The sequence below is a fragment of the Budorcas taxicolor genome, chromosome 17, assembly GCF_023091745.1.
Source record: "Budorcas taxicolor isolate Tak-1 chromosome 17, Takin1.1, whole genome shotgun sequence".
Taxonomy (NCBI): Eukaryota; Metazoa; Chordata; class Mammalia; order Artiodactyla; family Bovidae; genus Budorcas; species Budorcas taxicolor.
The window spans coordinates 63,040,153-63,066,610 of NC_068926.1; the positions used below are offsets into that span (position 1 = coordinate 63,040,153).

At 52.5% G+C, this 26,458-nt stretch overlaps 1 protein-coding gene across 1 annotated transcript; it reads left to right on the forward strand.

The window, feature by feature from the left end:
• The first annotated feature begins 483 nt into the window (after positions 1-483).
• Positions 484-25,779, forward strand: CABP1 (calcium binding protein 1). The gene is made up of 7 exons (XM_052654867.1): positions 484-1,137; positions 13,715-13,891; positions 17,059-17,089; positions 17,339-17,482; positions 19,609-19,718; positions 19,949-20,096; positions 25,652-25,779. Exons 1-7 carry the CDS (start codon positions 484-486, stop codon positions 25,675-25,677), a joined length of 1,290 nt encoding a protein of 429 aa, XP_052510827.1. The 3' UTR covers positions 25,678-25,779.
• Positions 25,780-26,458: the final 679 nt, after the last annotated feature.

Below are 26,458 nucleotides of genomic sequence, written 5' to 3' on the forward strand. Positions count from 1 at the left end.
CAGTGTCCTTCCAAGCCATTCTGGCTCTGGGGTTCGGGGTGGCGGTGTCATACACAGCCTGCCTTCATCCTCCTTGGGTCTCGAGTTTACTTCTCTCGTCATCTTTTCGAAAGTTGTATCCCCTGGACAGTGCACCCCGCCAGCATTTCTGGAGGTTCCGGCGGTTGTGGGTTATTTGGGAACCTCCGGGCGTGCTCCCGGGCACTGCGGGCGCCACCAAGGTCTGGGCGTCTTCGGGGCCCGTCGCCGAGCCCCTTCCCTCGCGCGCGCGACTCCGCGCCGCAGCGCCCCCTCCGCCGCCAGGGGCCGCCCGGAAGCGGGGCTCCTCGAGCGCGGGGCGGGGCAAGGGGCGGGGCGCGGCGGTACCTGGGCCGCCGGGGAGCCGGGGGTGGACTCTTCGGGGACAGCCGGCGGCCCCCCCCAGATTCGCACCGCCAGCCGCCGGGGAGCTCGGGGCTCCGGGCGTAGAGGCTGCGCTGTCACATGGGCGGCGGCGACGGGGCCGCATTTAAGCGGCCGGGGGACGGCGCCCGCCTCCAGCGCGTCCTCGGGCTCGGCTCCCGCCGGGCGGCCCGCTCTCTACCCGCCGGGGGCCCAGCGCCGCGCCGCACCGCGCCGCCCCCGCCGGGCCATGCGAGCGCGGGCCCCGCCGCGATGAGCTCGCACATCGCCAAAAGCGAGTCCAAGACGTCTCTGCTGAAGGCGGCGGCGGCGGCGGCGAGCGGGGGCAGCCGGGCTCCCCGCCACGGCCCTGCCCGGGAGCCAGTGCTGCCCAGTCGCCGGCTGCCCGGCCCCTGCCCTGGCACGCCGTCGCCGTCCGGGGACCCCAGTTCGCGGAGGCCCCTGTGCCGGCCGGCGCCGCGAGAGGAGGGCGCGCGGGGGAGCCGGCGCGGGCTCCCCCAGGCGCACTGCAGGCCCCGGGAGGCGCTGCCGGCCGCGGCGTCCCGACCTTCGCCGCCGTCGCCGTTGCCGCCGGCCCGCGGGCGGGATGGGGAGGAACGGGGTCTGTCCCCGGCGCTCGGCCTCCGGGGCTCACTGCGAGCCCCGGGTCGCGGGGACTCTGCTCCAGCCGCCGCGTCCGAGGCAGACCCGTTCCTCCACCAGCTGCGCCCCATGCTCAGCTCCGCCTTCGGCCAGGTAAGGGCCGCGCCTCCCACCCGCTCCCTGGAGAGGCGCTCGGGACCCTGCCGCGACTGCGCGCCCACAGCCCTCCGCCCGCGGCCCGCGGCCCCCAGGTCACGCTCCTCTGGTCCTCCCGCCGCTTGGCGCCCTACTCCGCGCGCCTCCTCCTCCCCCGTGCCTGATTCAGCACCCTGTGCGCTGTCCACGCTCCGGGCCTCTTCCGGGCCAGGCGTCACCGCTTAGACTCCCTCCACCTGCCAGAACGGGCCAGTCTTGGAAAGGAGCGACCTCCACAAACCGCCTGGAAATTTGCAGGGGTCAAGGAAGGGTGCTCCGAGCAGGTGGCTCCAAACCCACTCTTTTGGCCTCTGACCGAGAAGACCAATGAATGAGCATGGAGTCTGGGGGTCAAGAGAGGGGACTTTGGGGTACACAGCCTTGTCAGGCGATGAGGGACCCTAGCCATTGCCTGTGGTGGCCCCAAAGACCTGGGAAAAGTTAGGAGAACTAAAAAAAATGAGAAAAGAGAAGTGTGTGGGTAGACATGGAGGTCTGTAAGAACTATGGCTCAAACTGGAACTTTGAGGCTATTTCAAGGAGGTTGTCATCTAGGAATGCCACAAGGATGGCAGCGGGCAGTTGTCGAGTTGTGGGACATGGAAGAACACCCAGAGATCCCTAGTCTGAGTTAGTGTGCATTCTAGGGTCAGAAAGGTCGCTAAGGGGTCACGAGTGGCTCATTTTGTTTCTTTTCTCTCAAGAGCCCCAAGCAGCTGGGTACCTGCCCTTTAGAAATGGCCCCGTAGTCATAATCCAGATCTACAATTTGAGGCTGTGGTGCTGGGGAGAGGTTCAGCAGAAAGGGACCTGTGAACTCCCTAGCGAAGCCAGGATTTTGTCTAGCTCCAAGTCCATAATTAAGTCGAACACTTTGGCACGGCGTGGACACCGTTCTGCGGCAGCTGAGGAGGGGCTTAATGCATAGATGTGATCAGGGTGTTTGCATATGGTGTGTGGGGGATGGAGGGTGGGGGCGGGCCTGTGCGTTTCTCTGCTGGGATGTAGCGTAAAGAAGCCGTTTCAAGCTCCTGGCTTGCCAGGCTGGATCAGAACTCCAAGGAGGCCGTGTGTGTTTTGCTTCAGATGTGCACAGTTCCTTTTCAAAATACTACTCCGCTGCGGCTGATGCCGGTGGAGGTCTGACATGAAGGCGGCTGCACGTAGGCTCGGGTTGCGCGGGGCTGCGGTGGCGGTGTGATAGGGCAGCAGTCTGGCTTTGTTCCTGCCAGGAGCCCTCGTTAGTTGAGGCAGTTGGAAGCAGTTTCTCCAGAGTAGAGATGTGGACGCAGAGCTGTGACAGTATGACTGGGGGGGTGTCAGGTGTTAGGGCAGGAGTGGGCTGGCTTGCGAAAGGGATACCGTGCCAGTTGAATCGGTGACAACTATCGGTTGCATTTATCAAATATTTTTTGATCACCTGCTTTGTCCAGGTGTTTGCTGGGCACTATGGAGATGAAAGTAGAGAGGGTAGCGGGGTCCTGACTGTTTTGGAGATTAGCAGTCTAGAAGCTTGGAAGGGTAGGTCACTGAGGATCACACACTTTCTGGTTATTTAGTTTGCCAGTAATCTGACTTCGTTCCTAGAGAAGGAGCCCTTTCTTTCTAGCCTTGCAGAATTTGCCTGCCTGGGCCCTTTGTGAGCACAGAGCATTTCAGCTCATGTGCTTTTCTTTCTTCTACTTTCTCAGTCATGAAATGAAGGCTGTTCTCCAGTCCAGTGTTCTGAAATGTCACCAGGGTCACCTGAGTCAGGAGGAGCTGGAAGGTCCCATCAAATATTTACTACCTCCCCCTGGAAGCTCTTGCCTCTGGAGCTGGCGACTTTCTCTTTAAAGCTGGGCACATCCAGTCTGGGCTTCTTGCTGATGGCTCTAAGACATCTGCTCCAACGACAGTGACAACAAAACCCAGCCTGGGACTTTGTGTCAGAGTCTCCAGTCTCCTGCAAGAATTAGTCTTTCTGTCCCTTCTCTCTACATGGAGATTTCTGTCCTTAGGTCAGAACCAAGAGAAGGGAAATGAGGTTCAGAATATAGAAACTTTCAGATAGGATCTGCTTTGGGCAAAATATAGCCCTGGGGAAATATATTTTTCATGTCTCCCAAGTTCTTTTTTTTTTTTAACCTTTGGTGAATCGCTTAACCTCAGTAAACCTGTTTCCTTATCTGCATATTTGGGATAATCATAGTATCTCAGGTGGTGCAGTGGTAAAGAACCCATGTGCCAATGCAGGAAACTCAGGTTCAGTCTCTGGGTCGGGAAGATCCCCTGGAGAAGGAAATGACAACCTACTCCAGTATTCTTGCCTGGAAAATTCCATGAACAGAGGAGTCTGGCAGATTACAATCCATAGGGTCCCAAAGAGTCAGACATGACTGAACACACACACACACAGTATCTCAGTGGGTTTGTCGGGGGGGGGGGGGGATTAAAAGGGATATGAAGATATATGCAGAGCTTGGCCTAGAGCAAGGGTCTGTGGATGTTGTTATTGTTGTTGTTGACTCACTACCAAGGGCTGTGTCAGAACTTGTTTCCATTTGTAACAGAGTCAGGGAGGGCCAGGGGCCAAAGTGACACTGAGGGTATCAAGATAGACTCCCTCACTAGGGGGAACGGGAATTAGGGTTCTCCCAGTGACCTCACAGAGCGTCCTTACTGCCTTCAGGGAGAGCATGTGGTTTTGAGGCCAAGGCATGGAATGGTGAGTTGGGAGCTAGAGCTGAAGATTCCTACTCCAGCAATGTCACTTCCCACTGCTGTGACCTTGGGCCTGTTATTTTCTCTCTCTGGTCTGGGTTTCTTCATTCAGAAATGAGACTGACCACAGCAACAACAACAAACTACCTTGCGGAACTCTTATGAGGGTTATATAAGGGTAAGGATGCCAAATGGCCTGGCTCAGAGTGGGTGCTGGAAAAGGGCTCAGGCTTCATTCATGTTATTGTTATTATTATTATTAATAGAATGATTGTCAAAACGAGGGCCTGCATAACGTAGTCTGAAAGCTGTCTCTGAGCCAAGTGAGGAAGGCCACTAAAGGAAGGAGCTGAACAACCAAGGACCTTCCCTGGTATCCTCTTTGTGGCCAGCTAACGGCGCACCACCCAACTGCCTGGAGAGAAGTTGTGGTATCAGAAAGTAACTCAAAACAGGCAACTCTTGGCATTGGGTCTTGGAAAACTAATTAAAAAAATTTTTTTCGGCTGTGCAACATGTGCGACTTTAGTTCCCTCACCAGGGGTTGAACCTGCACCCCCTGCAATACGAACCACACAGTCTTAACCATTGAACCATCAGGGAAGTCCAGAAAGCTACCCAAAGAATAGTCTTTCTGTTCCTTATTTTAAGTTTGGGAAGAAACACCTCTTTAGAGGAGGCAAATATGAATAAAACCCATAGATCCATCCCATCCTTCCCCTTTCTCTGACTATACGGACCTCTCTTCTGATTCGAGTAGGCCAGCCCAGTTCCTAGACTGCTTTGTGCATAACAGGAACAAAGATATTTAAGGTATGAATGAATGAATGATGGGTATCTCTAGCCTCTGGACTTTAGAGTTTCTTAGTTCCCATAGTTAAGATGAGGGAGACAGACCATGACAGTTTGGGTCCTAACAGATTCAAGTGCACTAGGCCTGTGTGCCTAAGATGACCGCTTGGGTGAATTACTCGCTCCTTCCCAGTCAGGTCACTTCCTACTGCTCTCTTAGAGGACTGGGAGCCCCTGTGGCCTTTCTCTGGGGCCTGGGAAAGGGGAAGAGAAGGCCCATTTGTGGTTGACATAGATTATAGATGATACAGGAGAAAGCAATGGCAACCCACTCCAGTACTCTTGCCTGGAAAATCCCATGGATGGAGGAGCCTGGTGGGCTGCAGTCCATGGGGTCGCTAAGAGTCGGGCACGACTGAGCGACTTCACTTTCACTTTTCACTTTCATGCATTGGAGAAGGAAATGGCAACCCACTCCAGTGTTCTTGCCTGGAGAATCCCAGGGACAGAGGAGCCTAGTGGGCTGCCATCTATGGGGTCGCACAGAGTCGGACATGACTGAAGTGACTTAGCAGCAGCATAGATGATACGAGTGTCTTGGTGTTTGTAGGTTTTCCAGAAGCAACATTGGCACTTTAGATCTCTGTTTAGAGCTCAGTAAACAATGGACAAAGCATCTTCTCATAATCTTATCTCCATAGCAAACTGTGAAATGTAGCATCATCTCCCCTCATTTTAAGAGACGAAGAGACAGGCTCAAGAGAGGGGAAGTACGTTGACTAAAGGTCACAGAGAAAGTAAAAGGCAGGACTTGTGACATGCTGTGTCTCTCTCCAGTCTGCCAGTGCCACACCGTACCGACTGGTAGAAAGTCACAGAAGTGTGTTTCCTGTTTGTCAGAAGCGTCCACAAAGCGCCTCTCAGGTTACAACCCAGCTTTCCCCAAATGTCTTAACACTGGGCTGCCATCCCAAGTTCAAATGCTGGCGTTAGGACTGCTCAGGGCTCAAAGCCACCCTCCCTCCTAATCAGGAATAATCAGCAATGGGTTTATCCTTCTCATCCCTCTGATCCTATTATCCCATTCCAGAACTCTAAGTGTGGCTTCCGAAGGCCCAGGCCTGCTGCCACAGTGCATAGGGATGGGGAGGTGGGGGCCATGCGATGTGCTTTGCTCCTTAAGGAAGCCTCCACCATTCAGCCCTTTATAAAATTTTCTGCGGAAGGTCAAGCCATCTTCCTCGTCAAGATCAGTAGCTACTCCTGTCATGCAGAACCACCACCACCCCATCTGTCCAACCTAAAATAGCTTAAGCGAGCTCTGGGTTTGAATCCAGAATCCCTTTCTTCTGTTAAGCCCCCAGGCTACTTTCAGCACCCCCTCTGCTAAAGAAGGATGGTATTTCTTCAAATTAGGCGGACTTTTCCATAGGGGGAGAAGTCCTGTCTCCTGTCTCCGAGGACAGAAGCATATCCCAAGGTTGACAAATGGGTGCTATGCCCAGGACTGGCCTGCAGGGGGCAGGAGTCACCAGGTCTGACCTAGTGGGATCCCTGCTAGACCAAGGCTGCTGGGCAGGGAAAGGGGCACCTTCTAGGTGCTGGGCACTGTACCAAGCCCTTTGCAGGCGTGATCTCATTAATTCCTCATAAGTCCTACCAGGGAAAGGTTATTAGAGTACCCGTTTTATAAATAAAGAAACCGAGGCTCAGAAAGATGAACAAGTCTTCAAGGTCACATGGTTGGTAGGCAGCAGGGCAAGATTTGAACTCAAGTCTGTCCAACTCCGCATGCTGAACTCTTTACCTCTAGATCAGTGGTTCTCAACACTGGCTGGAGGTTAGAATTACCTGGAGTATTAAACAACACCGGTGCCCGGGGCTCACCTACACCTATTCCATCACCATCTTCAGGGAAGTTCCCTGGTGATTCTAGTCTGCAGCCAGCACTGAGAACGCACCTGCTTCACCCTGTCCAGTCTTTTCATATATCCATCCATTTAGCTCATACGAATTGGGTTTGTACCTTACCTGGAGCCTAACTCATCTCCCCTCTGGGGTCTGTGGTAAGCCCTAGCTTTTCAAAAGAGTCTGCAAGACTCTAGATTTTGTGTGCAAGTCTTTCCTGATCCCCCAACACTAAGATCCCTCTGGCTCACATTCTCAGAGTGTTTGTGTTTCCCCTTCATGGCATTGACCTGAACTGTGATTCAGTAAGTTGATAGCTCTTTAGTATCTCCTGCCCTCCTGCTAGAATGTAAGCTCCCTGCAAGCAGTGAAAGTGAAAGTGTTAGTTGCTCAGCCGTGTCCGACTCTTCGTGACCCCACGGACTGTAACCCTCCAGGCTGCTCTGTCCATGGAATTTGCCCGGTGAGGTTACTGGAGTGAGTTGCCATTCCCTTCTCCAGGGGAACTTCCTGACCCAGGAATCAAATCTAAAAACAGGGACTGTATGTATCTTGTTCCTACCACATTCCCAGAGCCAAGAACATGGGACAAATGCTACTTCCTCCTTCCATGTTAATAATTCCTCATTCTAGTACCTGTTCTGTGTCACTCACATCTTATAACCAGGTGAGGGAACTGAGCCCTGCTAGGTGAGTGTTCAGAAGCTGGCAGAGCCAGGACTCATCCTAGGCCTCCAGACCCTTCCCTTTCATCTGAGTTTATTGCTCTTCTCACAACCCTGCCTTCACGGTTTGCTTCCAAGAAACAGGTCTTTGAAGAAGGCATTTTTGTTGGCTCTTCCCATACCAGCTCCCCCTCCCCCAAGTATCTTCACTCCCCTTTCCTACCCTTTAGACGTCAACAACCTCTCCCCCACCCCAGGCTTCTCCTGTGTCCTCAGGGGGTGCCCCTCCTCCTCCATAACCCCGTCTGGAGGCCAAATGGGCTGCTGAATGACCCTTGATTAAGCCATTCCATTTGTCAAGAGCCACCCAGGGACCTGCCTTCCCAGTTTCCTGGGAGCTGGCCTGTGGCAGCTTCTGGTCAGCGTCCCCACCCATCTATCCCTAACGGGAGCTCTGATCAGCCGCCCAAAACTGGACCAAAAAAAAAAAAAAACATCCTTCGAAAGGACCCTCTCTGGACTGAAACTCTTAGAGTGATTTGCGGAAGGGTTTTTGCATCAGGGCCCGGAAGAAGCTTGGCGTCCCAGCCTGTCTCTGGTGCCCCCTGCTGAGAAAAGCAGGGGTGCAGGGAAACGTGGACACAGACTCTCCTGGGTCATCTGGCTCCGGGCTGTAGGTCTCGATGGTGACATCTGAGGCTTGAGATGAATTCACGTCAGAGCTGGAACCCGGAGGGACGAGGACGTGCCGGCTACCTAAGAAGTTCCATTCGTGGGACTGTGACGACCCCTTTGCAAAGGGCGCCCTCTCTGCTCTGCGCCCCGAGGGAGCCGATGAAAGACGCTCTATCAGGGTCAGGCAGAGGGTTTGGGAGAAGGTTCGTCGCCCTCGCTCGCTCACGCCTGCTGGGCCAGCACTGCCTCGGTTAGGACCCCCTCAGGGCCGGCTCTTGATTTCCCCTGGGTCGGAAAGACCGCACACGGTGAAGGGAATCAGCGGAAGGAGCTGCTGTTGGCTCAACTGTGCTTCCAGCCCCGAAGCCTCATCCCATTTCAGTGAGGAGGCAAGTGTGAAAAATGGAGCGTGATGGAGAGTCGTCATAAGATCTCCAGGGCCTCGACTGGAGCCGCCATCTCTCGATCTAGCTGCGATGGCCGGGGCGGGGGGGGGGGGGGGGCGATTAAGATGCCTGTTCGTCCTTGTGTGTGTGTGTGTGTGTGTGTGTGTGTGTGCGTGTGTGAGAGAGAGAGAGAGACTGCACACACAAGGTTGGGAGCTGCGAGGCCCCGTGGATTTGGGGACCCAAACTAGCCTGCTTCCCCTCCTGGGTCTGCTGGCCTAATTCCCAGCTGCAGCTGCCATTCTGGGCTCCCCTCCCCGAGGCAATCTCCCTGCAGATTTGACAGCGGGAGGGGAGGGGCCGAGGGAAGGGGAGTGAACCGGGAGAGGACTCGGCTGTAATCTCATGTAGCTGATCCCGCAGCCTTCTCCAGCTCGGCTGCACTCTGCCATCAGCTCTCCAGGCGATTTTCTCTGTGCCTGCACTCTTCCCTCCTGCCTTCATCTCCTTAAGAAAGTGTCCAGAAAGTTAAACCCACACACACGAACACACACACAATCCACCAAAAAAAAAAAAAAAAAAAAAAATCAGGGAGCAGGAACAGGCAGACGAGTAAGAGAGCACGCGCGCAGGAGAGAGGGCTCAGCCGGTCTTGGAGGAAGCACGGCGCAGGCAGAGGGAGGCTGGGGTTGGCAGGGACCGGGACTCAGGTCTCTTAACCCCCGGGAGCCTCCTTCATGGACCCAGGGATCCTGAAAGGGGCTGCCTCAGCTTAGGATGGGCAACTGTGTCAAGTCTCCACTGAGAAATCTCTCAAGGAAGGTATGTTTCTGGAGTTCTTAAGACCTGGGGTGGGAGATTCGGGCATCCTGCCATCTGTCCCAGAGGTTGGGGCCGGAGAGGGTGGACGTTAGAAGCTCGCTTCCCTTCCTGTGGGTTCTATCTTGGGCCGCTTCCCTGTTCCTGCCTCTGCATTGCCTCCTATCACAGTCGTCTGTGTCCCGGGGCTCTGAGCTGAAGTTGGGACTTAGAGCTGCATGGGGGCCTGTGTTTGGGAATTTGCATAAGATTTAGGAAAGAAACCAGGTAGGGTCCTTAGGATGTGCATGGACAGAATGCCTCGGGATATGCAGGATGAGAAGAGGGTTAAGCTGGACTTTGACCCTGCCCGCTGCTGGTTCTTTCCCAGTGGTGGAGAAGGGGTTCGTTAATCTCCTCTGAGGGACTCTGACCCTCTCTGGTGGTCTCTAAGGTCTTCAGAGTTGTGGGGTTTGAAGTAGATCCCATTGTTACTGAGAGGAAACAAGCCGGACATCCCCTTCTACCCTTCAGAATTCTTGAGTCAGGTCAGAGACTCACAAATAGGGCCAGTCTGGCTCAGGGCCCCAGGGTTGTTTCCATTGAGAAATGGAGTATACACCAAAGTGTCTGTCAAGTGCGTTCTGTAGTGGGTGCATTGCTTATACACCAGGATAATATCCTTTTGCAAGAATCCCTTTTGGAAAGCAAAGAATCACCTTCAAAGCATCTTTCCTGCAAGCCTGGGCTTACATCTGTAGGATGTTGCTTTAGGTGGGCTCTGCCTGTATTTCTGGCCCTCTGTAGTCAGGCCATAGAAGAAATCCACCGATATTTCGTAAAGGAAGAAGAAATATGAGGGATGGTTTCCTCCAATTCTTTAATTTTCCAGAGGAGGAACTTGATTGCCACTCAGGTTAAGTGACTTATCCAAGGTCTCAGGTTAGCTAATGGCTCCTCCACCCCCAACCCGTTCCTACCCCCCTGTTAGTTTGACAGCCTCTCAATTTAGGACATTTCAAGCTTTTCTGCTCATCTTCTTCCTCATTTAGCTAAGCTGCTCACATCAAATTCCTTTTAATCTTCGCTGTTCCTTGGATCTTTCCTAGGGTGGACTGTTTCTTCTGTGCACATCCCCCGCCCCCAGTCATCTGTCATCTTAAAGGAGAGTTCTTTGCATCAGACGTGGCCTCCACACTCTTGCAGAGAAGTAGAAATGGATCTGAATTAGTCTAGAGGACCTTCGGGCGAATGCCCTTTCCCTGAGTTCTGTCCAGACCTTCAAGAGGTGAACTCAAAGAACAAGAGCTGTCCTTCTGTCCTACCCCACCCATGACTCAGACACCTTAGGTCTCCTCTTTCTAGCCATGTGACCTTGGATAAGTTATTTGACCCCTGCTGGGTCTCAGTTGCCTTGTCTATCAAGTGGAAATCCTAACATCTACCTCCTAAGGTGATTGTGGGGCCTAAAGAAAGAGCTGGGATCACTGCCTGGGATGGAGTACTCAGTATATGTTAGCTAGTGTTAATAGCATCATAAACATAATTTTATGATTCACAATCATAAAATCATATCATCACAATCATAATCATAAATTTTCTGAGAAGGGGGATGAGGAAAAGGAAATAGGAGAGGTTTTGAGTCCACGGAATAAGGCAAAAGATCATAATAGGTATTACATCAGTTTCATTTAAAAAAAAAAATAATAGTAAACATTGCTTTTTCCTGAACATCTACAAGATCTCCAACATCTGTTATCTCATTTGCTCTTTTCCACCTAGTGGTTCTGTTGCCGATTTTCTAGAGAAAGGAATGAGACTCAAAGATAAGAGTGTTCTTGAGATGCCACCGCTGACTGGGAGCCGGGCTGAGGTGTAAACCCTGATCTGTATGAATCTAGAGCAAGGGTTTTGTTCTTAATTTTGCCTCTCTCTCTTTCTCCTGCTGTCAGAGCTGTTATTCATAGATTCGTGAACCTGACCTTACAGGTCACCTTAGTCCAAATTTCCACTCACCGGGCAATGCCTTCTCCCACCACATCCAGTGCTTCCTCACTCAACTCCTCCTTCTGCGAATACCTTCGGTGAGAGGGAGCACGGTCTTGGCTAGCTTGTGTTGTTAGAAAGCTGTTAGTTCAGGAGGCATGCTGGTTTCTCCTGTTGCCCTGCCACACTCAAGAGATGCCCCCTTGGTGCCAGGAAACATTGTCATCCCATAGGCCGCTGCCCACTTGGCTTCCTGTGTGGTGACCGGGAATTGGTGATGGAGAGAGGTGGCCTCTTCCAGGCTCTGAGCTGGGCAGGACTGGGCTGTCAGGTACCATCACTGGCCAGGGAAGAACAGCTGCCTCCCGGGGCAACTGGGTGCCAGACTGGGTTAAGATCAAGAGATTCAGTGGAAATTCCCCAGCCATCACTGGTTCTTGCTTCGTGGGAGCAAATGTTTCTCTGTCCTCCTCACTTCTTTCCTGATTGGCAAATATTCTCCCACTTCTTCTGCAGCCAGAAGTGAATGCCTTCTGGCGCCCAGCATCTCTCAAGTTGCATCATCATCGTCATCGTCATCACCATCATCATTGCCATCACCATGGCAACTCCACATATTTGGCTCTTGCCATGCTCTAGGCACTGCGCAACGGCTCATTTGCCTCTCACAGAATCCTGTGAGTGGCCCTGATCATCCCCCATTGGACAGAGAAGGAAACCAGAGCCCAGAGAGGTGAAGTGACCTGCCCAAGGTCACACAGGAGCAAGTGGCAGAGCCAGAATTTGTCCCCAAGACTGTCTGAGTCCAAAGCCAGTTATACTTAAGCTCCTCTCTGAGTTCCCTGCCGCCTGCTGCCTCCTCCTCCTGGGTGTGCTCATCTGAGCCAAGTGAGTGAGAGTCAGCCAGAAACAAAAAGGCTGATTCTCTGAAAAAATCGCCTGAGATTACTTCCTGGGGCTTAACCACAGTTGACTCCCTGGCTCCCTCTGTCCAGAAGGTCTCTCTGGTCCTGCCCTCGCTCTAGCCAGGTCCCTGTAGCCTGTGTGAGTATGGCCGAGGCTCTGAACCTCTTTTGATCATCAAGCCAGAATGGACCCTGATCACCCCGCAAGTTCTAAGACTACCCAGGGTGACCCTTATTGCACTCCCTGGACTCAGGCCTTGCACTGAGGTTCCGACCTTGGGTCTGTGTGGCTGCTTGCCCTTAGAGGAACAGAATGTTGCTCCTTTCTCTCTAGGCCTGGAAGAAGCTTAGAAGTTGGACAAGAGTCTAGACTGCAGCCCCACACTGTGGGGCTTTGAAGAGAAGGAGCATGAGGACAGGGTGAGATATGGGAGACTGCTCTGCTTGTCCACCTGGGAGGACAGGCTACCCCTTAGGTCTTAGCATCTTCTCCTGAGTGTGACCTTCTTGGAGCTGGAGGAAACTGGCAGGAAGAGAATGTAGCAGGATGGATGTGTAGGACATGCAACTCTGAGGTCCTCGGACAGAGGCAGCCCTCTAAGTTTTCACTGCTCTTTCCTTGGAAGGTCTGGCTCCAGCTCCTCACTCTGGGGGTGGAGGCATCCGAGCTGGGGGCTGAAAGCAGACCACCCCGACCTAAGGGGATGCTGGGCATCCTGGCGGGGAGGCTGGGCTAGGAGAGAATGTTGTGTCTGGACGCTGCTGTTGTCCTAAGGGGACGGTCTGTGGGCAGTGCTGACTTTTTATAGCTGCATGGGAACCATCAGGGAGGAGGATGGGTTGGCCGGGGCCAGGGAGCACGGCTATATTTGGTCAGCACAGAGGGCCCCTGCCTCAGCCTCCAGAGGTCCCTGGACCAGGCACGGAGCCAGCAAAGGCGGGAGGGACGAGGAGGATTGCTCATGGGAGACAGCGTCTAGTCTTGAGGCCACAAGCTGGGTGGAAGCTGACCGACAGAAGTGCTTTGTTTAGCCCACCCAGTGCTTTAAATCGGAAGGTCTGGCAACACCAGGCTGGAGTTACGTCATGCTGTCCCTTCAGAGAGGATCCAGAGCATCCATCTTACCCCAGGCCCCGCCTCTCACACCTGCCTGCTTTATTTCTGTTTGCCGTGGCCTCTGTGTCGGCAACCTCCGGTCTCGCAGACTAGCTGAGCCCACGCTCTGCTGCCAGCTCTGATGGTCCACACTACCCTCCAGTGGGTTCCAGCAGGGGTAGGATCAGAGGTCTGTTGGGGAGCTTAGCCCCGAGGATTGTGCTGGGATGTTGGGAGCATCTTAGGGAAAGACATTATTCCCTGAATGAACAGAAGCCTCCCTCTGCCTGCTCCTCTGAGCTTCTGTTTGCACACAAGGGTGTGTTTCTGTGCACGTGTGTGTGTGTGTCTACAGGTGTGCCACACAGTGGGTATCACACCCAGCTCTCCCTGCAGCATCCGTTTTGGCCAAAGATCCGGGACTCCGTCTGTTGGACCAGTTTGCTGCCTGCCCCCCGTGCATCCTGAGGGCTCTTTGCACCCTGGTGTTTGCCTCTCAAGGTCTTCTCTTGAGAAGGGCCCCTTCTAGGACCGGGAGCCAGGCTGGGGCCCGGAGGACTCAGCTAGGCCAGAGAGGTGACACCTTGCCTCTGTTTTGTATTTGCTTGGTGCTGGCTGAAGATGCGCCAGGAGGAGACCAGCTACACGGTGGTACAGACAAGCGAGGAGGGCCTGGCGGCCAGCAGCGAGCTCCCCGGACCACTCCTGATGCTGGCTCAGAACTGCGCGGTCATGCACAACCTGCTGGGCCCGGCCTGCATCTTCCTGCGTAAGGGCTTCGCGGAGAACAGGCAGCCTGTACGTAAGTTGGCCCTGGTGGAGCCACGTTCGACTTGGCTTCACGGGGCATGAGGAAGGAGGTGCTGAGAAGAAGAGGGGCTCTGTACACAGCTGTGTGCATCCCCCGGCAGATGCACCTCACACCCTCAACTTGTGAACCTGACCCCCAGAATTTCCCACTTATGGCTGCAGAGCCCTGGTGAGTCCACATCCACCAGCAAAAAAATAATAATAGCAGCTATGGTATTGTTTGGGGTTTGGGTTGGTGTTTTTTTTTTTTTTTTTTTGAGCACTTAATATGTGCCAGGCACTGTGCTCAGTGCTTTGGTGCTTAAGCCTCAGAGCAACCCCAAGAAGTAGGTACTATTATCCTCCTCATCTGCAGATGAAGAAATTGAGTTGGGGCATGTAACATGTTCACAGTAACAGCTGGTGGGCATTAGTGGTAGGATTCAGACTCAGGGAGCCTGCCTTAGGGGCCCCCTGTGTTCTGAACAACAGTACTGAATACACAGCACCAACCACTAGAACTTTCTATGTGATAGAAACATTTTTTCCAATTAGTACGGCCCTCTCCAGTAGCCGCTAGCTCTTGAAATGTGGCTAGTGCAACTGAGGAAGTGGATTATTAATTTTCTCTGATTCCAATTCCAATTTAAATAGTCACATGTGGCCACTGCCTTGGAGGGCCTCTTGTACATATCTGAACAGTCACAGAGAGGAAGATATTGATGATGTTACAGATTCAAACATCGGTAGGTTTACTGAATGGTGGTGGTTGAGTGGCTAAGTTGTGTCCAACTTTTGCGACCTGATGGACTGTAGCCCGCCAGGCTCCTCTGTCCATGGTATTTCCCAGGGAAGAATACTGGAGTGGGTTGTCATTTCCTTCTCCGGGGTTTATTGAATGCCACCTGCTAAACACTTTATGTATCTTGCCTCACAGATGCTAACAAAGACCCTGTAAGGTGGTTTCTGGTATTAACCCATTTTACAGATGAGGAATCTGTGGCTCATACAGTGGAAGTGACCTGTCCATGGTCCTACATCTAGGAAGCAGCAGATCCGGGCTTTGTCCTTGAGTCCATCTGACTTTAGAGGCCAAACTCCTCCCTAGACTGAATAAGCTGGGGAGTGAGGGCTGTGGTGGGCTCTGTTCCCACCTGACTCCCTGAATTGGTGTTCATGGTTTCCCTGTCACGTCAGTGAGCATCCCTGGCTCTGCCCCACATCCCCCGCCACTCTGCCCTGGGGAGCGTGTGATTCAGGGACCAGCCACCAGGACTCAGCTGGACCAGCTCCGGCCATAGGCACATGGCCAAGGGGTATTGGCTTTTCTGCACCCTGGTTCTGGGTTTACAAGAAGCAGAGAGGGGGCTGCAGAGCTGATCCTGGAGATGTGAGAGGCTGCAGGGTGGGAAGGGACTTGTCGCCTGTCCCAGTGAGCATGCCCTGCATGTGGGTACATGCATATTCTTGCTGACGCTTTCTCTTACGGGGAGCATTGTGAAAAGCACCCTTTGTGGTCACTCAAGATCCCGGTCTGACTAAGAACAGTTAGTGGGTGATAGAGGTAGGAATGGGCAGGCGTTAGAGAAGAGTGACAGCCCCTCCCTGTGCATGGTGACAGGCTTTTTAAGTGGAAGTCCTTCCAGTCATCTCACAGAGACAGACAGCTTCAGCCAGAAATGCTGCTGGCAGGACCTGGGAGCCTGCACACTACTTGTGCCAAGCTCATGCACACTCTCAGCATGGTCCTGCTGTGTATGGCCCCTTCCAAGAGCCGAGTCCTTCCTGTGCAGCTGGTGGTCCTGCAAAATGTTGCTCAGCAGCCCCTTTCTAGAAGATTCCTGGGTTTTCTGGCACTGGGATCCCTCGCCCTGGGGCCAGCTTGGAGCAGGTGGGCAGCAACCTCTCACCCGCCGTGGCCCAGTGGGCTAGGAGAGCCTGTGTGCACAGCTATGGCACGCCCACATGTCTGTGTCCCTGACTGGTTTACTCACGCCTGGTGTGCGCTTCCTCAGGGCGGGTACACCCTGCCCCTTTGGGCAGGGAGCTGTGACATATGGGCAGGATGAGCACCATGGACCAGTTTTGGAGCCTTCTAAGCATCTCCAGCTGGGCACCGCATCCATTTCATGCCAGTCTGTTTCCCTCCTGGGCAGGCCTGGGGCAGCTGGCACGTCACCAGCCGGAGCCTGCCCCCTGCTCCCTCTGGGCCCGCTCTTTGGAGACTTCTCTGCCATCTGTTCAGATGCCTCACCCTGGGGCTTCCTTGACTCCCCAAGGAGACCTGGGCACTGCTTGAGGCTGGAGACGTGTGCTTTGGACCCTGGCAGCCGCCAGAGGCACTGGCAGCCCCCAGGGTCCTGTGCTGTGTCCTGTGATGGGGCGAGGTCTGCGATGGGGGCCCAACTGGAGAAGGTGGGGCGGTGCCCAGGAAGCAGGGCACAGCCCTAATCCTGCCTCCACTCCCTCTGCCCCTTCTTGTCCTCCCTCTTGTGCGCCTGTCTGGACCCTGCTTTCTCTCTCCCAGCCTCTTGCTTCTCCCATTGCCCCCCTCAGCCCCCCTTCTCCCCCACTCTTCCTGGTTTTATTGGGGGTGTGTGTGTGCATGCTCAATCGTGTCCGACTCTTTGCGACCACATGGACTGTAGCCCTCCAGGCTCCGCTGACCATAGAATTTTCCAGGCAAGAATATTGGAGTGGGTTGCCATTTCCTTCTCCAGGGGATCTTCCCAACCCAAGGACTGAACCAGCGTCTCGTGTCCCTGCACGGGCAGGCGGGTTCTTTACCAGCTGAGCCACTGGGGAAGCTCCTGGTTTCATTAGGTAGAGCCCTCTACTGCCTGTTGGGATCCTCCCAATAACCCTATTTTATTTACAGGTTTTGGCCTCCAGATCAGCTCTGTTCCCTGACCACATGCTTGTGTCTGGAATAAGGGGTTAGGGGTGCAGAGGTTCTGGGCCCAGGTTGGAAGGGGCTTCTGGCTCCCTGACCTCTCCCATGTGTGTGGGACAGGTAGGGCTGCACTTTTCCCCTCCAGGACATGGTCCGGGCACACCTCCGCTGCTGCCCATCACCCTCAGCCAGTGCCTGCTGCCACTGGGATGGCCCTCAGCTGGGCACTGGATGACTTCCGGGCCCCTCCCGGCTGCTAATGGCACATGTTCTTTTGTTTCAGGACAGATCTCTGCGGCCAGAGGAGATTGAAGGTGAGACCTGGCCTCTTAGCGGAGGGTGTTGCTCAGCCATCCAGGAAGATGAGGGGAGGGAGGTGGGTGGGAAGAGGGCCAGAGACGTCTCTGCTTCCTGCGAACAGGGTCTGGTGCAGGGCCGGGCATCCTCTGGGGAGCCGGCGTTGGAGGAATGCATGAGTCGATGGGCCCCTCGGGGCCGCCTCTACCCTGGAGGCTCTGCTGGTCCTCCTTCCGCACCACGTCCACCTTCCTTCTCTTCCCCAGAGCTCAGGGAGGCCTTCAGAGAATTTGACAAGGACAAGGATGGCTACATCAACTGCCGGGACCTGGGTAACTGTATGCGCACCATGGGCTACATGCCCACCGAGATGGAGCTCATCGAGTTGTCTCAGCAGATCAACATGAACCGTGAGTCCCGCTGCCAGGCACCCCATTCCCTCCCTGGCCTCGCCCTCGCTGTCCTCTGCCGGGGTTCAAGTTCTGAGCTCCCCCTTCTTCCTAGCTCTGTGACCTGCAGGCAAACCACTTACCCTCCCTGTACCTCAGTTTCTTCACCTGTAAAATGAGGGGTGGAATGGGGAGTTAACTGGGGGTATGTTTGCTTATTTCTTTATTATTTTTCTTGGCTTATTTATTCATTTATTTTTGGGGGAAACAGCTTTATTGAGATATAATTCATATATCATACAGTTGACTCACTTAAAGCATTCCCTTCAGGGACTTCTGTGGTGGTCCAGTGGTTAGGACTCTTATCCTCACTGCAGGGGGCATGGGTTTGATCCCTGGTTGGGGAATTAAAGGATAAAATTCAGTGTCTTTTAGTATATTCAGAGTTGCACAACCATCACCCCAATCAACTTTAAAATATTTTCATGCCGCCTCCACCAAAGAAGTCCTATACCACTTTGCCATCACCCCCAAGTCCCTCCCCAGCCCTGGACAACCACTAATCTACATTTTGTCTAAGCAGATTTGCCTATTCTGGGCATTTCTTTTTTTTTTTTTTGAGTTGAAGTATCTTTGTTTGGAGAAGGAAATGGCAACCCACTCCAGTACTCTTGCCTGGAAAATCCCATGGATGGAAGAGCCTGGTAGGCTACAGCCTGTGGGGTCGCAAAGAGTCAGACATGACTGAGCGACTTCACCTTCACCTTATGGTTGATTTACAGTATTACATTCGTTTCAGGTGTACAACATAGTGATTCAAAGTTTTTACAGATTAGACTGTATTTAAAGTTATTGTAAAATGTTGGCTTTGTTCCCTGTGCTGCACAATATATCCCCGTGGCTTTTTGATTTTACACAGAGTAGCTGACGTCTCTTAATCCCCAGCCTCTATGTTGCCCTTCCCCCAACCCCCCTTCTCCTCACTGGTGACTGCTGGTTTGTTTTCTGTATCTGTGAGCCTGCTTCTCTTTAGGGGACATATTTTATTTTAAAAAAATTTATTTATTTATTTTGGCTGTGTTGGGTCTTGTTGCTACGTGCGGACTCTCTCCTGTTGCCTTTAGCAGGGGCTACTCTCTGGTTACGATGTATGGGCTTCTCATTGCGGCGGCTTCTCTTGTGCAGAGCATGGGCTCTAGAGCGCGAGCTTCAGCAGTTGTGGTGCACGGGCTCAGTGGCCCCACAGCAGGTGGGACCTTCCCAGACCAGGGATCGTGTCCCCTGTACTGGCCGGCGGGACTCCCAACCACTGGACCACCAGGAAAGAAGTCCCTAGACACTGTTGGGCTGTAATATTCTGAACGGCCCAATAATCGATACCTAGCACTCAGTAAGAGTTGAACAGAGGACACTATCATTATTATGTTTTTCTCTGTCTCCCTTTGGGTCCTCCCAGGAGCAGACCAGGAGACAAGGGTTTGAGTGTGGAGTTTACTTAGAAGGGGAAGGACAGCGTCTATAGAGAGTAGGGAGGCAGGAGGGTGAAGACAGGGCGCCAAGGCAGAAGGCACTCGAGGAGCTGCCACTGTGGGTGATGGAGCTCAGGGTGCTGGTGTCGAAGGCCCACCATGGAGCTATCTCTTGGGCTGGGTATTTATCCCCCAAGCTCAGTCACTGGCTGAAAGTGTTGTGAGCAGGCCCCGGGGGCAGGTCTCCTGTATTTCCACCCTCTGAAGGCTGATTGGAAGGTGAGTTCCACTTGCACAGTGAGGGAGAGAGGGGGGCAAGTGGGCAAGCGGGCCAGGCGCTCACGACTCCTGCTCCCCTCTCTGCCTTTCTGCATGTTTGTCTCTGTCTCTCTCCTGCTCTGAAATTCTTTGCCTATCTCTGTGACCTCATGTTTCTTTCTCCCCTCTGTACCCGTGTCCAGTTCCTGACTTGTTCCCTTAGTTAGCCCCCGGCCGCTCCTCTGAGCTCTTTTGTGATAACCCCCCTGTCCGTGGTCTCTTCTCTGTCCTCATTCGGCCTCTGCTTTTACCCTGGGCCTGTCGCTGGGAAGGTCAGGGAGGGCTGACAGCTTCCCCGGTTGTCTAGTTGGAGGTGGGTGGTGGTTAGATGGATGACCCAGCCTGTTCCTCTGTCCCCAGTGGGTGGCCACGTGGATTTTGATGACTTTGTGGAGCTAATGGGACCTAAACTCCTGGCGGAAACAGCAGATATGATTGGAGTAAAGGAACTGCGAGATGCTTTCCGAGAGGTAAGTGGTGGACAGTGGACAGGCAGGGGCGGGGGGACTTGTTAGAATTCCCAACCTGGAAGGAAACTGGACCTCTGGATCCCACCCCAGGGGAAGAAGCTTGGACAGAGAGGCGCTCTGGGGAAGGGGTAGGGGGGGACAATGATGCTGAAGAAGGGGTTCAACCTTGGGATCCGCTTCTGACAGTCTTCCTGTTGTAGCTACTCTTTCCTCCTTCGTGCCCTCTCTAGTTTGACACCAACGGTGATGGGGAGATAAGCACCAGTGAGTTACGAGAGGCCATGAGGAAACTCCTGGGTCATCAGGTGGGACACCGAGACATAGAAGAGATTATCCGGGATGTGGACCTCAATGGGGATGGACGAGTGGACTTTGAAGGTAGGCGGGTCTTGAGAGTGAAAGAAGAACCAAGACAGGAGTGGGCATCCACAGAGAGCATCCCTCCACATGTGGGTCCACCATGCGGTCATCAACCCGCCCCAACTTGCCATCCCCTTACCCTTCCATCCTTCTGCCCCTCTAATCCATCGTCTGTTCCTACACCCACTCATCCATCCATCTTTCCAGACCTCTCTTTCCATGTGTTCATCCATCTGTCTATTTTTCTGTCCAGGTGCCTGTTTATCCGCTAACGGATCTCCAGATCATTATCCATAGAATCATTTACCTATGGCCTTACCTACCCATCCAGGCATCTCTTCATCCTGTACATTCACCCGTGCCTCCATCTACCCGTATACCTCCTCCCGTCTATCCACGCATCTGTAGCTCTCAACATTCATTCACACATTTATTCTCTACCCATCCGCCTGTATCTCCACCCGTACTTCCATGGATCTGTCAGTTGTGTGCACAGTCCTTTCCCCATCTGTATCCATCAAGTCATCCATCTATCCACTCCTGTCCCTCTGCCCCCACCCACCGTGTTCCATGTCTATTGGTCCACCTTTTCTTGTATCCATCCATGGAGGTATTTTCTGAACACCACATTCCTCAACCTGACACTCAGACCCCTTAAGACCTATCCACAACTCGCCTCTCTGGCCACAGCTTTCACCATTCCTTCACTCACACGCCGCCTTAAAACCCCAGGTGATCCAAAAGCCTGCCAAGCTCTCATTTGATTACACTATTCTTTTTGTCAGGATGCCTGTATTCTGTTCTTCCCTGGGGTTAAACTCTATTCCATCTTTAAGACCCAGCAGTGGGGCCACTTCCCTCGGTCCCCAGACTGAGCTTCCTCTTTTCTGGGCTTTCAGAGCACCTCAGGCTTACCCTCGTTCTTCACACGGGCCCCTAAGTGCTAGTTATATCTCCACTGAATTCTGAACTTTCGGAGAAAAGAGGAACCCTACTTTCTTTATCTCTGAGATTCCCACAGAACTCAGTACGTGACACATAGCGAATGCTCAGTAAAAGTGTTCTTAAACTAGTAATAATCATAAGTAGTGATCATCTCTAACTGCACATGCTCTATGCAGTCAGCAAAAACAAGACTGGGAGCTGACTGTGGCTCAGGTCATGAACTCCTTATTGCAAAATTCAGACTTACATTGAAGAAAGTAGGGTAAACCACTAGACCATTCAGGTATGATATAAACCAGATCCCTTAAGATTATATAGTGGATGTGACAAATAGATTCAAGGGATTAGATCAGATAGACAGAGTGCCTGAAGAACTATGGACAGAGGTTCGTGACATTGTATAGGAGGTAGTGATCAAGACCATTCTCAAGAAAAAGAAATGCAAAAAAGTAAAATGGTTGTCTGAGGAGGCCTTACAAATAGTTGAGAAAAGAGAAGCAAAAGGCAAAGGAGAAAAGGAAAGATACACCCATTTGAATGCAGAGTTCCAGAGAATAGCAAGGAGAGATAAGAACGCTTTTCTCAGTGATCAATGCAAAGAAATAGAGGAAAATAATAGAATAGGAAACACTAGAGATCTCTTAAAGAAAATTAGAGAACCCAAGGGAATATTTCATGCAAAGATGGGCACAATAAAGGACAGAAATAGTATGGATCTAACAGAAGCAAGAGATATTAAGAAGAGGTGGCAAGAATACACAGAAGAACTATTCATAAAAGGTCTCCATGCCCCAGATAACCACAATGGTGTGATCATTCACTTAGAGCCAGACATCCTGGTGTGTGAAGTCAAGTGGGCCTTAGGAGGCATCACTATGAACAAAACTAGTGGAGGTGATGGAATTCCAGTTGAGCTATTTCAAATCCTGAAAGATGATGCTGTGAAAGTGCTGCATTCAATATGCTAGCAAATCTGGAAAACTCAGCAGTGGCCACAGGACTGGAAAAGGTCAGTTTTCATTCCAATCCCAAAGAAAGATAATGCCAAAGAATGCTCAAACTACCACACAATTACACTCATCTCAACACACTAGCAAAGTAATGCTCAAAATTCTCCAAGCCAGGCTTCAACAGTACATGAACCATGAACTTCTAGATGTTCAAGCTGGTTTTAGAAAAGGCAGAGGAACCAGAGATCAAATTGCCAACATCTGTTGGATCATGGAAAAAGCAAGAGAGTTCCAGAAAAACATCTATTTCTGCTTTATTGACTATGCTAAAGACTTTGACTGTGTGGATTACAACAAACTGAAAAATTCTGAAAGAGATGGGAATACCAGACCACCTTACCTGCCTCCTGAGAAATCTGTTGCAGGTCAAGAAGCAACAGTTAGAGCTGGACATGGAACAAGAGATTGGTTCCAAATTGGGGAAAGAGTACGTCAAGGCTTTATACTGTCACCCTGTTTATTTAACTTCTAAGCAGAGTACATCATGTGAAATGCCAGGCTGGATAAAGTTCAAGCTGGAATCAAGATTTCCAGGAGAATTATCCACAACCTCAGATACACAGATGATGCCATCCTTATGGCAGAAACTAAAGAGCCTCTTGATGAAAGTGAAAGAGGAGAGTGAAAAAGTTGGCTTAAAACTCAACATTCAAAAAACAAAGATCATGGCATCCGGTCCCATCACTTCATGGCAAATAGATGGGGAAACAATGGAAACAGTGACAGACTTTCTTTTCTTGGGTTCCAAAATCACTGCAGATGGTTACTGTAGCCATGAAATTAAAAGATGCTTGTTCCTTGGAAGAAAATCTATGACCAACCTAGACAGCATATTAAAAAGCAGAGACATTACTTTGCCTACAAAGGTCCGTCTATTCAAAGCTGTGGATTTTCCAGTAGTCATGTATGGATGTGAGAGTTGGATCACGAAGAAAGCTGAGTGCCAAGAATTGATGCTTTTGAACTGTGGTGTCGGAGAAGACTCTTGAGAGTTCCTTGGACTGCAAGGAGATCCAACCAGTCCATCCTAAAGGAGATCAGTCCTGAATATTCATTGGAAGGACTGATGCTAAAGCTGAAACTCCAATACTTTGACCACGTGATGTGAAGAACTGACTCATTGGAAAAGATCCTGATGCTGGGAAAGGTTGAAGGCAGGAGGAGAAGGGGACGACAGAGGATGAGATGGTTGGATGGCATCACCGACTCAATGGACATGAGTTTGAGCAAGCTCCAGGAGTTGGTGAAGGACAAGGAAGCCTGGCGTGCTGCAGTCCATGCGGTCGCAAAGAGTCAGACACGACTGAGCGACTGAACTGAACTGAACATTTATTATGCACCAGTCACTGTACTAAGTAACTTTACATGTATTATCCCATTTAATTTTTACAATGACTCCAGGGACTGCACTATTATTACCTCACGTTACAATTGAGTAAACTGAGCCTCAAAGAAGTAATATAACTTGCTTCTCTTACAGAGAAGCAGAGCTGGGTCATAAACTCAAGGCCTGGAATCTCAGCCATTCCATACATTACCCTGTCCATGACACCATCCGAGGCACCATGGGATACAGGGGGAAAAAAACACAGCAAAACACTGATTCTACACTCCATAAACTTGGGTGCTGAGCAGAAAGGCAAGATAAACTTGAGCTAGACTGTGAATACGTCCAGAACCCAAAGGCTGGGAGGCCTTTTCTGGGGCCTTCAAGGTCCCAGATCTTCATCTTGATCTTTTGGGTCAGGAGAGTGTGGCAATGGAGAGGCTTGGCTACCAAAGGCTTGGCTACCACCAGAGCTGAACATTTCAGGTACCCCGTGTCCAGGTAGTAACCCCCACAGATGACAGCTCTCTCCTGAAAGCCCAGTATCTCCCATTCATTCTACCAGCATGTGTTGTACACCAGCTGTTACCAAGACTTGATCCCCACCTTGAGGAGCCCATGACCAGCAAGGAAAAGAGAAGCTGACAGTATAGTCCATGCCATTTGGGGGGAAGTACAGCAGGCTGTTGCATACAGTGGGGGCACCTTTGCCAAAGTGGCAAGGATTAAGAAAGGCTTCCTGGAGGAGGCTGTAAGTACGTAGAGCCCTAAGAGACAAGTAGGAGTCACCAGGTGAAAAAGAAGGAAGCGATATTTGCCCCATGGAATTGAAAATTCATATCTACACGAAAACCTACCAACAGATGTACTTATAATTGCCAAAATTTGGAAACAACCAATATGCCCTTCACTAGGTGAATACATAAATAAAACTATGGTATACCCAGGCAATGGACTCTTATGCAGCACTGTAAAAGAAAAGTGCTATCTAGTGATGAAAAGACACGAAAGAAACTTAAAAGCACAGTAAGCGAAAGAAAATCTGAAACGGTTGCGTACTCTGTGATTCCAACGATATGACATTCAGGGAAGGGCAAAACTATGGAGACCGGAGACAGTGCAAAGATCAGTGGTTGCCGGGAGTTGCTCGTGGCCGGAGGGATGAATAGGGGGAACACAGAGGATTTTTAGGCAAGTAAAACTATTCTGTGTGATACTATAATAGGGATACATGACATTATACATTTGTCCAAACCCACAGAGCCTCCAGGCCTTCCCAGGTGGTGCTAGTGGTAAAGAACCTGCTTGCTAATGCAGGAGACTCAGAGACGCAGGTTCGATCCCTGGTTGGGGAAGATCCCCTGGAGGAGGGCATGGCAACCCACTCCAGTATTCTTGCCTGGAGAATCCTCATGGACAGAGAAGCCTGGGGGACTACAGTCCATAGGGTCATACAGAGTTGGACACGACTGAAGCGACTTAGCACATGCACACACAGAGAGTCTCCAACACCAAGAATAAATCCTAATGTAACCATGGACATGGGGTAATAATGATGAGTCAGCATAGGTTCATCTATAAGCAACATCCTACTCTGCTCGGGGATGTTGGTGATGGAGGAGGCTCTGTGAGTGTGTGTGTGTGTGTGTGTGTGTGTGTGTGTGAGTGTGTGTGTAGAGGCAGGGGGTAGATGGAAAAATCTGGACTTCCTGCTCACTTTTGGTGTGAACCTAAAACTGCTCTAAAACACAAAGTCTAGTTAAAAGAGAAGGGAGTGGGACAGGTTGCAGGAAAGCTAAGACGGGAGAGGAGTGGGGAGTCAGCACGGATTCGTGGTGGGGGGTGAGTAGTTACAGGTGAGGCTGGAGCTGTCAGCTGGGGCCAGAACAGGAAGGCCCTGGGGTTGTGACCATTGTCCTGTGGGGACTGTGAGAGGTTTCAAAGGGGTCACACCTACAGATAGAAAGATCCTGCTGGCTGCTGCAAAGAAGAGGGATTGGAAGATGGGACTTCCCTGGCGATCCGGGCGGCTAGGATTCCATGCTCCCACTGCAGGGAGCCTGGATTCAATCCCTGGTCGGGGAACTAAGATCCTGCATGCCACGTGGTGGGCGAGACCAAAAAAAAAAAAAAAATGCCGGATGGACTCTGGGGACCAGCACCGGTCAGAGGCGGTGGTCACAGACGGGGAGGGAGGCATCGATCTGAGGAAGGTGGGGGGCAGTGTCCTGGACCCTGACTGCTGCTTTCTCCCCACCCGCGCCCGTCCCCCCGCCCCTCCCGCACCGCAGAGTTTGTCCGGATGATGTCCCGCTGAGGCCGCCAGGGCCCCTCCAGGACCGCCAAGCTCCGCGGGGCGGGAGAAGAGCCTGAGCTCGCCTCACCCTGCCGCCGCCGCCGCCGCCGCCGCCGCCGCCGCTGCCCAGAGCCCAGGATGTACTGGCGGACGGGGCCTGCCTGCACCCCGGGGAGGTGCCCACCCCGGACCCCCACCCCTCCGCACTGTGAAAAAGACTCACGACTCCTGCAACTGGAAAGGGGGGGCGCCCGCCGACGAGGAGGCCACCATGCCAGGCCGGCAGAGGTCAGGCCGGGCGCCGAGTGCCCCGGACCCAGCCGCCGCTGGCTGGGGTGGGGGGGCCCACACAGCATGTCTGCCCCAGGGCAGAGCCTCTCACCATCTTCCTTAGCTCTGTGCCCGTTCCAGCTCGCCTCAGCCCTGTTATCTCAGAACCAATAAAAATATTTCCAAGAGGAAGGCGGCTCTGGGGGTTCTTTGCTTCTCCTGCCTGGTTAGATGGATACATGCATTTCCTCAGTACCAGCTGCACACAGGGAACTGGCTGAAAAAGCTCCCTGCACTCCGCTTGTGTTGAGTACCATGAGGTCCCCAGCCTCTTCCACACTCATCTCAGAAGCCAGAACCTGGCACCTTTAACCGAAAGGGAGACTGGGGCATATAGAGATGTAGCTGGACTCGCCGCTGCCCGAGTCAAGGTCTGTAAGGAAAGGAGACTGGATACGGCTTGTGCAAGCCCTGCCTCTGCCTCCCTTCCCGCCTCCCTGGAGCTTTCGCACTGGTTGGGGAGACGGACAGG